The following is a 13721-nucleotide window of genomic DNA, read 5'->3' as shown; positions in this document are numbered from 1 at the left end:
GGCAAAATATTGGGGATTTATCACCCCCATCCCCATGGGATCTACGCCTATGAAGCTACTGGGTGAAAATGTCTAGTTTGATGTAAAAGTGCATATTCCATAGAGGTGCTTTATTCATTTCAATTACATGTATATAAGAATTATTCTTTTTGAATATGGACTGTACTGTGCTATGTCATGTAGGCACTACAACCCAGGTAAGCATGTGTGAATGTCACAGGCCTACATATGATTATTAATTTGCTATAATTTGCTGACACATAAATGTGTCAAGTCTAATTACCATATTCCTGTCATCTAAGACAAGTTTGAATCCTTTGTACCATTGCATGCATGCATGATGATGTAACATTGCCCATGACATATCAACTACACAGGTAGCATGTCCATCTACAAGATAGTCTGATAACCTACTTTGTTTATGTTTATGCGGAGAAAGTTTTGACTCTGATAGCTGCCTTTTGTTATTTATACTTTGTATCATTATAAACTCTTTCCACGCCGGTGTCGACTGCAGACGACAAGTTTCATTTTCCCCCAAAATTGAAAAAAATTCAGAATTGTAAATTTTCATGATCATATTTAGAATCAGCATGAAAAATGCATTAAAATGAGTACAAACAAGCCTAGTATTGGTTCAGTGGTTCTTATGATAGCTCTTGATATTTTGAAAAAATATCATAAAACTTGGAGCTATGGCAAGCACACAGAGTATTAAAGAGTTCAAGGCAGCCCATGCAGTAAGCGTTTCTATGCCCCAATCAGTTGATGTAGCATATATCACGTTATGTGCCTGCACTCTTCATATATGACTTCATCACCTTACCAGTCAAGTGTGAATGTTTCATCATCTGCTTCACCAGGCACCTGGAGCTATTCCAGTTGAAATCCTTACACCCCCTATGGAAGACACAACCTTAATCTCCCACACAAGGAGTATGTATTTCAAAAAGGGTTACCTGAATGGGTGACTCCCATTTGAAATCTACACACCTTGCATGAGAGATTAAGGTTCTCTCTTCCACACAGGGAGTATGGATTTCAACTGCAATAGCCAAATTGATATGAAAGTACACTCACTGTAAATCACATGGCCATGCCTTGCTCTAAATGTTCAACAAATTGACTGACAAACTATTCACTAGTGGTTTCCTATTTAGATTTCCTTATCATTTAAACTTGCCTGGTCTAATTTTTACTGGATGGAAGCTGCAAAGTTTACCTACATTTATCACGTTCAATGTTGCTTTGTAATGTTGCTTGTGGAAGTGAAATTGTTTTTCCACATGATTCCTTTTGTGTGCTGTAACAATTTCAAATACTTTTACTTTTTTTTTAATTGTGCATTAACTTACACAAAATAATTTTTATGTCAATTGCAACTTGTGTGCATGCTTGAAAGAGAGTGGAAAGTGTAAAATTTATGTAGCACAAACATTGCATGTACCCAAATATAAATTGATTTTAACGCTCTCCATGCAGGTGTCAACTGCAGATGACAAGTTTAAAATTTTCTTTAAAAATCAAAAAATTTCATAATTGTCTATTTTCATGACCATATTTGGAATCAGCATGAAAAATGCATTAAAATGAGTACAAACAAGCCTAGTATTATTTCAGTGGTTTTTGAGATAGCTCTTGATATTTTCAGAAAATATCTCAAAACTTGGGACTTTTTATGTTGCATGCAGTGCATCGACGTCTTCTGGTGCTTCAAGTCGAACTTTGCCTCTCAAATGCCGCTTATTTGGTGTCAAGCCTAACCCTTCTTTAACCTCCCAAATCCTTTCCCCACCAATCAATGTTGGGTACTGCTAGGCGTGTATGAGTAACATTACATGATTCAACATTGTTTGGGGGAATGAGGAGCTCATTTACAATTTCAAATTAAAGGAGTATTTCGTGATCCTAGCATCCTCTTATTATGACATTTTTCAGTAGATATCCACTAAAAAAGCTTATTCGCAAAATTTCAGTTCATTCTGATTTTGCGTTTGCGAGTTATGCATGATTATGTGTATTACACTGCTCCATAGACAATGTGTAGTAATTTCGTTCTGGTATACCAGAACGAAATTCAAATTTCACGATATTTTTGCTAAACAAATTAATCTGCAAGAAATTTTTTGTACATAAACATTATGTAGCCAGAGGTTTCCAGTGATATAAAAATCTCAACATTTTTTGAGAAAAGTGGGGGATGATGCTGGATCACGAAATGCCCTTTTAAGTGTTCCAACACTTTTGACGAGCACTGTGGCTACTACTTACCTTCCATTGTTTGCCTGAGTTTGTTCTCTAACTCAATGCCCCTTTGTTCCAACTCCCTTTGTTGTTTCTCATTGTCAGTCAGTTCGTTTTGAATTTGTTGAGGATCCTCATGATCTTTAGTTACCTGAAAATGCATGACCACAAAAATGAATGAAAAGGGTCGTTTTTGCCATGGCAAGGAACTTGCGTGATGCATTTAGGGCTTAAACACAGATTTTCACTGAAAGGCTGCCCAAGGTATTGCCCCGTGGCACGCCAGTGGCGTGCACAAAGGGGGGGGGCAGGGGGCACAGGCCCCCCACTTTTGTTGGTCATTCGGGGGAAATCAGTCATTTGGGAAAAAAGTATTTATGAAAAGAGTCCGTCACTTTTGACGGTGCAAAAACATCAAAATTTGCCCCTCAAAATAGGATTCCTTGGCCTTTTAAAACGCTAAAACCCCAGAGCTTCCAGGGGCGCTGCCCCCTAAACCCCCGCCAGGAGCTGGAGTTGGGCCCTTGTTCCGCTCATATACTGCAAGTGCCAGTTCCGTAAGCAGATGTGTTATAAATTGCTACAGAAATTTGATAATTATCCATTAATTGCACAAGTAGAAGCATGTAATATGTTAGCAAGAAAGTTTATTGCAGTGAAAAGCAGATTTCATGGATGAACAAAATTCTTCTTTAACCCAATATTTGTTGAAGAAGGGCCCAACTCCATGGAGTTGGGCCTTTCTTCCATAAAAACCATGATTAAGTGTACGTGGAAGACTATTTAGAGAGTGGATTTTGGCTCATCTTTCACACACAAGGAAGAACAGTTTGCTGGCAATACAATGCTGGGTCTAACTCATTTTTGTAAAAAATTGGAGTTGGGCCCTTCTTCCACTCAGGTATTCAATTGATTCCAAGATTTGACACAACATAAAAATGATTAGAAAATAGAAATAGACTTACATCTCTTTTGATGGCAGGAGGTAGCGGTGCTTTTCTTTTATTAACCATTGATAGCCTGCTTGGTGAAATAGACTTCTGCAGTAGAAACAAAAATTCATACGTTAGTAACATAAGAAACTTTAACAAAAAGAACTGATGGGACAAAAATATAAAGGATAAGTTGGTATTACATGTGACCAGATCTGATCCAATCAGGCTAAAGTCGGCAACAAAGATATAGAGTATAGACCTGTAAAAAGTGAGGAGGAAAAAATACAAAAAAGGTTCATATGTTTGTTATCAAGTATTCAAGAGACCTGGGGATTCAACATCAATAAATGTAGGTACTGAGCAAGTTAGTAATGGTAGTAACTCAATTTTCAATATTTTCAATATTTCCAACTTTGGCCTGAGTAGATCAAATCGGGTCACATATTATAGTCAATGAAAAACAGATGAAAAAGTGTGATACTATTCAATAGTAGAGCATGTAATAAAAAATACACAAAACGACCAAAAATCTCATGACTATCTGATGATCACCGTTAGGGCATGAACCCCCCCCCCCCCCCAGTAATAAAATCATGCTGTAAGAACACAATTACATGGTTTTGTGCATTTTATGATCAGTTGGTATATGCTTTATCATAGCACCCTTTTTATCATGTTTATTCAAAAGTTCTATCCCAATAAAAGTTTTATAATTTATTTCATTATGCTCTGCATCAACAAAATTAATAAAATTGTAATTTTGAAATAGCAACAACAATGTCATGTCCACACACATGCACAGATTTGTATGAATACCTTATAATTGCTTGTAAGTTGTAAATGGTCTATTACATTTAAAATTTACCCCTGTGGAAGATTTGGGGACTATCTTCCACAGGGGATATTGTAGACAAAATACATTTTGTGCGATAAATTTGACACTATATTATTATAAATAAATAACAACAATATAAATTGCACAACTAAGTATTACTACCAAAATCATTAAGCTTGGAACTTTAGGTGGGCGCACGTTTTAGTGAATGAGTCAGGAGAAAAATGGAATGATTTGTTATCAACGATCATCATTTTTTTTCACATTTCCTCATCAAACTGTTTGGAAACAGTCACACAGATATGTTAGATTGATACAAGCCTATCACAGTAAACTGCTCCATGGCTGACTCAGTATTCACCAGGGCATTCAAATCAGGGTCCAAATAAAGGTTCTTGTTTCAAATGCATAACTCTCTCATTCCACCAACATTATCATGTTCTTCATTACTGATTTTGGTCTTAAAAAGGCATGGGGCTATTCCATTTGATATTCCCACTACCCCTGTGGAAGATTTTGGAAATAACTTCTACAGGGGGAGTGTGACTTTTAATTGGAATGAACATATTAGGTAGCTCCATTTGAATTTTATACACCCTCTGAGAAAGACATGACTTGAATCTTCCACAGAGGGAGGATGTGTTTCAAATAGAGCTTGTTAATGTGTTCATTCCATTTGAAATTCATACTCCCCCTGTGGATGGTATTACCAAAATCTTCCTCATGGGGAGTGTTAATTTCAAATGGATTGGCCCAATGTATTTCTAAGAAGCGCTGCACATAGTTGTAATTTTGAAAAGGTCATTTAAAGGCTTACAAGTTGATAGTTCAAAGGGTCATTAGTCCGAAAACGCAATAACTTAGTACACTAGATATAACCCAAAACCCTTACCCTAACCCTAACCTATAACATAAGCCCTAATCCTACACTAAACACTAACCTTAACACAAAACTTAACCATAACTCAAATTCTAACACTCTAACCTATAGACAGTGCATGATCTGAGATTACTGTTCCGAATCTAGGCTACTTTTTTGTACATATATTACAATGCATACAGCCTGTAGTGTGGCCCTCTATAGAAATATACGTACTGTGTGTAATAAAGCGTAGTATCAACACCCCGGATCAACACGTCCATCAATAGCCTCGGATTGAGCATGTAATGCTAACCGGACATAACCCTCACCCTAACATTACCCCTAACCCTATTCCTAACATAAAATGCCCTAAACCCTAACTTTAACCCTTTTCAGACTAATGACCCTTTAGACTAAAGGGCTGTTCCCATTTAAAGTAATATGTAGATTCCAAAATTTCATGAAATAGATTTTAGTAAGGTTAATGCTCTTTGGAAAATTGTAAAAAATCACCAAAACTCAGATTGTTGCACCTTTGTTAGCATAGCCTGCAAGTGGTTAATTTAATGAAAGCCATGTATTAAAGAATTAAGTGAATCAAAGAAAATCACTGCAAATCTTTGAACTTTATAAATAACTAGTGCACCTGCGGCTATGAGAGCCCAGATGCTGTGAGAGCACTGGCATGATAGCGATACTGTTTGACCCCAGATGACCTTTGAAGTTGGATGACCTTGGTGCAATTTTTTCATGCTCCCTCAGTCATATGAAGGATTCCACCTATCAAGTTTAAGCCCAATAGGGCAAAGTTTAAATTTAGCCCCTACATGACCTTTGACCTCGGTTGACCTCAATTTTGTTTTATGCATATATTCCCTCGTAGCAAGGATTGCACCCACCAAGTTTGAACCCGATAGGACAAAGTTTGAAATCCATGACCTTTGACCATTGACCTCGGATGACCTCCATATAATGTTTTTCATGCTCCCCTCATATGAAGGTTTCGACCCACCAAGTTTGAACCCGATCGGACAAAGTTTGCAATTTGACCCCTCCGTAATGACCTTTGACCTCGGTTGACCTCGCTTTTATTTTGGACATATATTCCCTCCTATCAAGGATCCCACCCACCAAGTTTGGGCCCGATCGGACAAAGTTTGAAATCTGTGACCTTTGACCTTGACCTCCGATGACCTTCAAAACTACCCGGTAAACAGCGCACGCCCGGTACCCATCTATGTCCGAAATATCGGAATGATGCGTGGAAGCGGAGAAACGATTGCCATCGAACACACAGAGCTCATTATTTTCTTAATGCTAGTGCACCTGTAGCTTTGCAGCAATGCATTCTGGGTAGACATTACAGTGCATTTCAAATTGGGCAAACAGCCAAAAGCTGAATGAAACTTGTCCAGAGTTGCCCATTACACATCTTTGTATCCACTTGCTGCTGCTTTTGCTATCCAGTTGGGGTATTTTCCCCCTAGATGACCTTTGACCTCGAGGGGCCCTTGAAAACCACCGGTTAACTTGCTTTTCCGTCACCTATCCATATCCGAAATTTCGGCTCGATGCGGCGGAACGCGGCGGAACGCATAGCCGGACAGACAGACAGATAGATAGATACACAGATACACAGATAGACAGATAGACAGATAGAGACCGCTTATTATTTTATTAGTATAGAAGTTAAATGAAAACATGATAATTCTCATCAATGTTTTTGTTTGCTTTTGTCTTTTTTCTTCTAAGTTCCACTTCAGAAATGTGACACAACATGATTCACTACACTAGGATCAAAATGACAGCATTTTTGACAATTATTATCATTCTGAAACTAAACTTGCCAATGCTGAAATCCCAGCGGGTCTATTTAAAAATGGTCGGAAACACATACAATATACATCCAAACAAAAGCTTATTAACATTTTGACAAATATTATGTATACAGAGTGTCCCAAAATGATTGTACCAATTGGTATTACAATGTTTACCTGATGATCACATGATCAAAGTTTGTTTGGCTCAGAGGCGGATTTAGTGGGGGGGTGGCCCTCTAATTTTTACATACCAGCGCCTGACTTTGTGTGGGCGCCAAGCTGCCGCAGCGCCCTCCTATTGAAAATTCCTGAATCCGCCCCTGCGGCTTATAATAGGCAAAAAAAAAGACTCATAACACTGTGTATTGATATAAAATGGCATGCACGCAGTTGGGCGCAGCACTTAAGCTAGTTGTGAGTTGCATAATGTGTGACGTGAGCTTGAGTTGGGACTATATTGACGCGCACAGTAACAAAACCGAATATTTTTTTGCCTATTAGTATTATAACCAAACAAACTTAAGTTATCAGAGAAGTTTTGCACTTTTTCGCCACTTAAACATGTGCACTGCGTATAAACATTTTGAACTTTTTGGCAGATTGGCTGATGGAATCATGTCATGAAAGGCTATGAAACATTGACACCTTATTTTAGGTATACTAGCTAGTCTCAGGTGAACCTAACCATGTAGCATCGCATGATTAATGCCCGACTCTGTTCTTTTTACGCAATAAACAAGACGTACACTTTAGCAAGTGCCAAACTTTCTATCAACTTGTGGAATGTACTGGTACTAATCATTTTAGAACACCTTGTAAATAAATGGGCTATTCCAGTTGAAATCCATACACCCCCTATGGAAGACGCCACCTTTATCTTTCACACAGGGAGTGTGAATTTCAAATGGGGTTACCTGAATGGGTGATGCCATTTGAAATCTACATCCCCTGTGTGAAGAAATGTCTTCTACAGGGGGTGTATGTACGCATTTCAAGTGGAACAACCAAATGTTGTTGTTCCTTGACCTAAACCAGTATTCTTTTACGCATTTAAGGTTAGATAACCAATAAACACAGGATTAGATAACTATTATAATGTGATGAAGCCAAATCAGTCGGAACTCGGACATATTGATTTTGAGATATAGCCAAAGAAAGGAAATATTTCCTTTTGTTTCCTTTTGTTTTGGAAACTCTCTAATTGCTCATATCTTTGTAACTGGTAAATCAATTTCAATGTGGTTTTCTGCAAAATCCAGCTTTGTTAATGCTGTTTACTATCCTATAAGAAACTGACAATTTAATATTACCAATTTCCGACTGATTTTGCTTGATAGCATCACATATTGATAACTGGTACCATATGCTCTAAATAATTAATCTACGACACAACATTTGACATGCTCATCTCTTTATAATTATATACATTTGTACTTTTTATGATATTTTTAAAAAGTTGAAATCATTTGGGTGTTCATTCGTGCAATTGCGGGTAGAGTCCGAAGTTTTCTGTTTTACGGAAAACGGAAGAAATTCACGGAAATGGAGGTACAACACGGAAAATGACATGTGACAAAAATTGTTAAAAGATAAAAGAAATAAATGTTAAAAACAATCATGAGTTGTGTATGTCGATTTTATGATAAAAATACTGTTTAATAATACTGAAATAAAGGTATATTACCGAGGCATGAACCCCCTATATCCCTCCAAACATCGTAATAGTCGGCCTGTTATCGTGAGAACATTCCAATCAGAGCATATTGATTGCGATATTGAACACTTTATTGTGATATTAATATCATTGTTTTTACATTTTAAGCTTTATTCATGACACGGATTTACAAATTTTACAACACGGATTACAACACGGAAAATGGATTTTAGAAAACGGTAAACTTCGGACTCTAAATTAAGGGTATGACACACTGTTCCCAAGAAACGCCCTTGGGTTTTAATAACAAATTCTAATCATGCAATGAATAAATGTGTTAATTACTACAATGAATGTTATTTACTAAAAATATATCAAAATAATCAAAAACTCACCAGCATATTCGTAAAAGTTCTTTTTTAAAGATACACACACCAAGCCAACAAGTGTAATACACATATTTATGTCCAATAAATAAATACTAAATTACGACACATACATTTCGTGCAGCATCTACATGTAACTAACTTTATAATGTGGTTACAGTGTGAGAGAGCGTGATTGTCATGTACTCCTGAAAGGTACAAAATAGTTTCTTAAAATATGCCCAAAGATCCTACGATAATGCTTGAAAATAATTCTATCGTAAGTAGTGGGAGAAGAATTCTATTCATGTTACTAGTTAAAGGGGCATGCTTACATATTTTGTACAACTTTAAAAGTTTATCTAACTGCTCAAATAATTCAGTACCATTTTGTTTCTAAGAAACACACTGGTGGCATGATATTGTCTAAAGGGGGTGTTTATTAGAGGCAACTTTTCTATGAAAAAAGCCTGAAAGTTTGGGTGAATATCGCAAAATATGATTCAGTTCCAGGTTCAAATCCAAGATAGCAGTGCCAGCATTTGCTGCATGTCAGATATCACAAAATTGCATGGACAAAACCTTGTAAACGTCAACTTCCATCTAGTTTATAGTAGAACATTCATTTAAAGAACTAATTAAATCACATTCTTGCACTAACAGATGTTTAACCCCATGAGAACTACTTGCCGATTGGCCAAAAAGAAGTTTTCATTATCAATTGGCCCAATCAGCAACATTGTTAGAATAATTTTACCACACACAAAATTGGGTGAATTATTTGCAAAGCTCCATTCTGATTGGTGATTAAAGTGAAAATATCATGTAACTGACCAATCAGAAGCAATGTTAGTTCGGCAGGTAGTGCTCATGGGGTTAACTTTGTAGTATTTACCAATATTACGCCATTTGCATGGGTTTTAAGCTAATAATGTATCATTTGGCATGAACATTTCTAATCTAACACACAGACCAGAATTACGCAGAATTTTGGTCAATTTTGGTAAAATTATTATAATTGGTTATTTCTTTTCAAACCTTATTTTTTGTCTGACACATGTCCCAACTTACACCTATATTCTGGAATCAGCCAAATTCATTTTGTTTGTCAGGTAACAGAGCAATTTCTCCATAATGTCATAACTCACTCATTAATTAACTCCCACATTAAACGGCCAAAACAGCCAGTGTGGATTCTTTCGTGTTATCTTGGTTTAAAATGGACTGAAAGCTTTCCCGACAGTTATTACTAATAATATTTCAGCATTTTGAGTGAAGAATAACAACATTAAAATTTGATCAAATCATACATTATGGCTTTAAAAGTCATTTTGGATTTAGCAAAATACCGATTACCCCTTTAAGGACACAGCACCTGTCTTCATCGTTAGACAAACCAAGAATGACAGGTTATATCTCCTTCTTCCATGTTCAGTTGTCAAATATTTATATTTTATTTTTATTTCTTTTCTATTTTAGACTTAGCCGGGTCTTAAGTGGGGATTAGCATTTTAATATCACAGACGTCAATTACAACAGTTTCTATATACCACTGCCATGACACATTTTTTAATATCAAGGTCTGTACCTTGTCAGAGTGTAATGATATGCTAACACTAGGATCCACAACATGCTCATCTATCAGGGCACAGTTCTTTAACCCCAATACATGTGCACATTCATTGAATGACCTTTGAAAATTTGGGTACAAAAACTCATACTCTGCAACAATTGAGGTCAAATTCTGCACTATGATTGTTCAATTGAGGTTATTGAACTATGCCATTGGGATAAGGCTATTGTGTTCCACAGTGTAAGGAGACTAAATATGGAACGGAATTTGATCAAAACCTGCCACAAGTTTTGTATTTATAGTTATTTGCGTGAGTTTAGGATTACTGCATTAGCAATTGCTTTATTTAAGGCATTAGTTTGTCCCATTGATATGGTTGCATTGAAGTTATTGGAAATAATATCTTTCCCCTCGCATAATCAGTTGTTCTGGTTGATCAACTCCAATTTGACTTTTCTAGATACTCTCAAAGTTTTTGATTGATTGATTGATTTATTTGCTTTTGTAATTAACTGGGTAAAAGTCATTCAATGTCAGACACTGTTCTGCCAAGAGGCCCAGGGTAGGGTGCACACTCTGTATACCCTACCCTGTCTGTAGAGTGTACAGATAGCAAGTTGTTACCCTGCTGGGAACTGGCTGTGAGATCTTTGCCATTCACTGCATCTGCCCAACAATTCAATTTTGATATTTGCCTCCACTGGGAATTGAACCGGGTACCTCTTGCACCAGACTCAAAGACTCAGACTGCAACCACTGGGCCACATAGCTGTCAACTTTGCTTTGAATGAACCTCAATTTCAGATTTTCTAAACATGAGGTTGAAAAAGTTACCCAAAGTTACAATGGATTGACTGACCAAAACAAAGTATACATATATCACTACAATTTTAGATTGTCACTACTTGCTACTTACAACTGGCATGCAATGGGCTATTCCAGTTGAAATCCATACACCCCAAATGGAAGACATGACCTTAATCTCCCACACAAGGGGTGTAGATTTCAAATGGAGTCACTCATTCAGGTAACCCCATTTGAAATTCACACTACCTGTGTATACGATTAAGGTCATGTCTTCCATAGGGGTTGCATGGATTTCAACTGGAATAGTCCAATAAACTACCTACCACTCTAATAACAGCATGCAATGGAGAAAATACCAACTAGGGATTCTGTTAATATGGCCAATAGTATAAACTACCACTATTAAGGTGAGTAGGAGGGGAGCGTGTCCTAGCAGTACTTGTGCTCAAGTATTAAACTACCACTATTAAGGTGAGTAGGAGGAGAGCGTGTCCTAGCAGTACTTGTGCTCAAGTATTAAACTACCACTATTAAGGTGAGTAGGAGGGGAGGGTGTCCTAGCAGTACTTGTGCTCAAGTATTAAACTACCACTATTAAGGTGAGTAGGAGGAGAGCGTGTCCTAGCAGTACTTGTGCTCAAGTATTAAACTACCACTATTAAGGTGAGTAGGAGGGGCGTGTCCTAGCAGTACTTGTGCTCAAGTATTAAACTACCACTATTAAGGTGAGTAGGAGGGGAGCGTGTCCTAGCAGTACTTGTGCTCAAGTATTAAACTACCACTATTAAGGTGAGTAGGAGGGGAGCGTGTCCTAGCAGTACTTGTGCTCAAGTATTAAACTACCACTATTAAGGTGAGTAGGAGGGAGCGTGTCCTAGCAGTACTTGTGCTCAAGTATTAAACTACCACTATTAAGGTGAGTAGGAGGGGAGCGTGTCCTAGCAGTACTTGTGCTCAAGTATTAAACTACCACTATTAAGGTGAGTAGGAGGGGAGCGTTTCCTGGCAGTACTTGTGCTCAAGTATTAAACTACCACTATTAAGGTGAGTAGGAGGAGCGTGTCCTAGCAGTACTTGTGCTCAAGTATTAAACTACCACTATTAAGGTGAGTAGGAGGGGAGCGTGTCCTAGCAGTACTTGTGCTCAAGTATTAAACTACCACTATTAAGGTGAGTAGGAGGGGAGTGTGTCCTAGCAGTACTTGTGCTCAAGTATTAAACTACCACTATTAAGGTGAGTAGGAGGGGAGCGTGTCCTAGCAGTACTTGTGCTCAAGTATTAAACTACCACTATTAAGGTGAGTAGGAGGGGAGTGTGTCCTAGCAGTACTTGTGCTCAAGTATTAAGACAAATAAAGATGACACTCAAGAGGAAAGGTATACATGCATCCCAAAAAGAAAGTATCCAGTTTGATTTTGGTCCATAAGTAAAATTTGGGGTCTTAAATCAAGACCTACCAAAAGTATGTTGCAGATAAGGTTATTTCGCATAGTTTGGTACCTCATTTGTCCAAATCGATGCAAAATTGATGACACTGTGATCTTTTGAATGCAATTAGGCCAAAAAAAAAAAATTGTTGTGTTGCCCTCAACCGTCCGGTCCTAAATCCTGAAAAATCAGGGTTGCAATTTTTTTTTTTTTTTTTTTTGGAATGATGATTTTTACAGATTTGTTCAAAAAATCAATGTTTTTCACTTAAAATTAATATTATATTGACAGACTAGTCTTTAATTGATGTCTACCAGGTATCCAGAAGTCAAAATTGACAAATGTCCCCTAATTGAAGAAGCATTATTTATTAATTTGAATTTTTTAAAAACTGAAGGTTAAAAAAAAAAGAAGAAAAAAAAAAAAAAATCCGACCGCCTCGACCCAACTTTCCCATTTTTCCACTTGAAGACAACACAACAATATTTTTTTTTTGGACTTATCTCAATTTTAAAAGTTGCAGTAAATTCCGATTGATTTGGTCCTGCTACTCAATATGGCTAGCGATAGATCAAGGCTGAGAGCATGCGCAGTGGTTGATGCAGCAGGAGGAAATACCAGATATTGACTGCGAAAAGTGAAGGGTAAAACATTGAGGAAGGAGTAAAAGAGTATCTGTATTGAATGAAACACATGAAGTGAAGCCAAACAGTCTTAGACAGTCTCGTTTATTGTGTATCTTTATGAAGAATCTTGAGAAGCAGGAAAACCACATCAATAGGAATAGTGTAATTTTTAAAATTGAGATAATTGCATTCAAAAGATCATTGTGTCATCAATTCTGCATCGATTTGGACAAATGAGGTATCAAACTATGCGGAATAACCTTATCTGTAACATACTTTTGGTAGGTCTTGATTTGAGACCCCATCTTTGTTTTATGGATCAAAATCAGACTGGATACTTTCTTTTTGGGATGCGTTTATAAATGTGATCCCAAGGTTTTTTATGAGGGGCGTTCTCTGCCCGATGTCCATTTTAGTTTGGGTATATTTTCGGCCTTAACTCAAGAACCACAAGATTATTGGCATCCAAGACTAATTTCCTATACAATCAATGTATTAATATTAAGAAGTATTCTGCTGTTTTTTAGTTAAATGACTAGAACTGGAAAAAATATAGCCATGCCATCCGACC

The 13721-nt window shown here is 37.1% G+C and overlaps 1 protein-coding gene across 1 annotated transcript in view; it reads right to left on the bottom strand.

The window, feature by feature from the left end:
• The window catches only part of LOC140143358 (uncharacterized), a 130471-nt gene that overhangs the window by 22147 nt on the left and 94603 nt on the right, over positions 1-13721 (bottom strand). Inside the window, exons 7-8 of the mRNA XM_072165215.1 lie at positions 3210-3284; positions 2272-2395 (exon numbers count right to left, since the gene is read on the bottom strand). Coding sequence (XP_072021316.1) covers positions 2272-2395; positions 3210-3284 — 199 coding nt within the window. The remainder of the gene's footprint in view (positions 1-2271; positions 2396-3209; positions 3285-13721) is intronic.

The sequence above is a fragment of the Amphiura filiformis genome, unplaced genomic scaffold, assembly GCF_039555335.1.
Source record: "Amphiura filiformis unplaced genomic scaffold, Afil_fr2py scaffold_21, whole genome shotgun sequence".
NCBI lineage: Eukaryota > Metazoa > Echinodermata > Ophiuroidea > Amphilepidida > Amphiuridae > Amphiura > Amphiura filiformis.
Note: the sequence above shows the minus strand (reverse complement) of the source record. Positions and strands in the feature narration are given on the sequence as shown.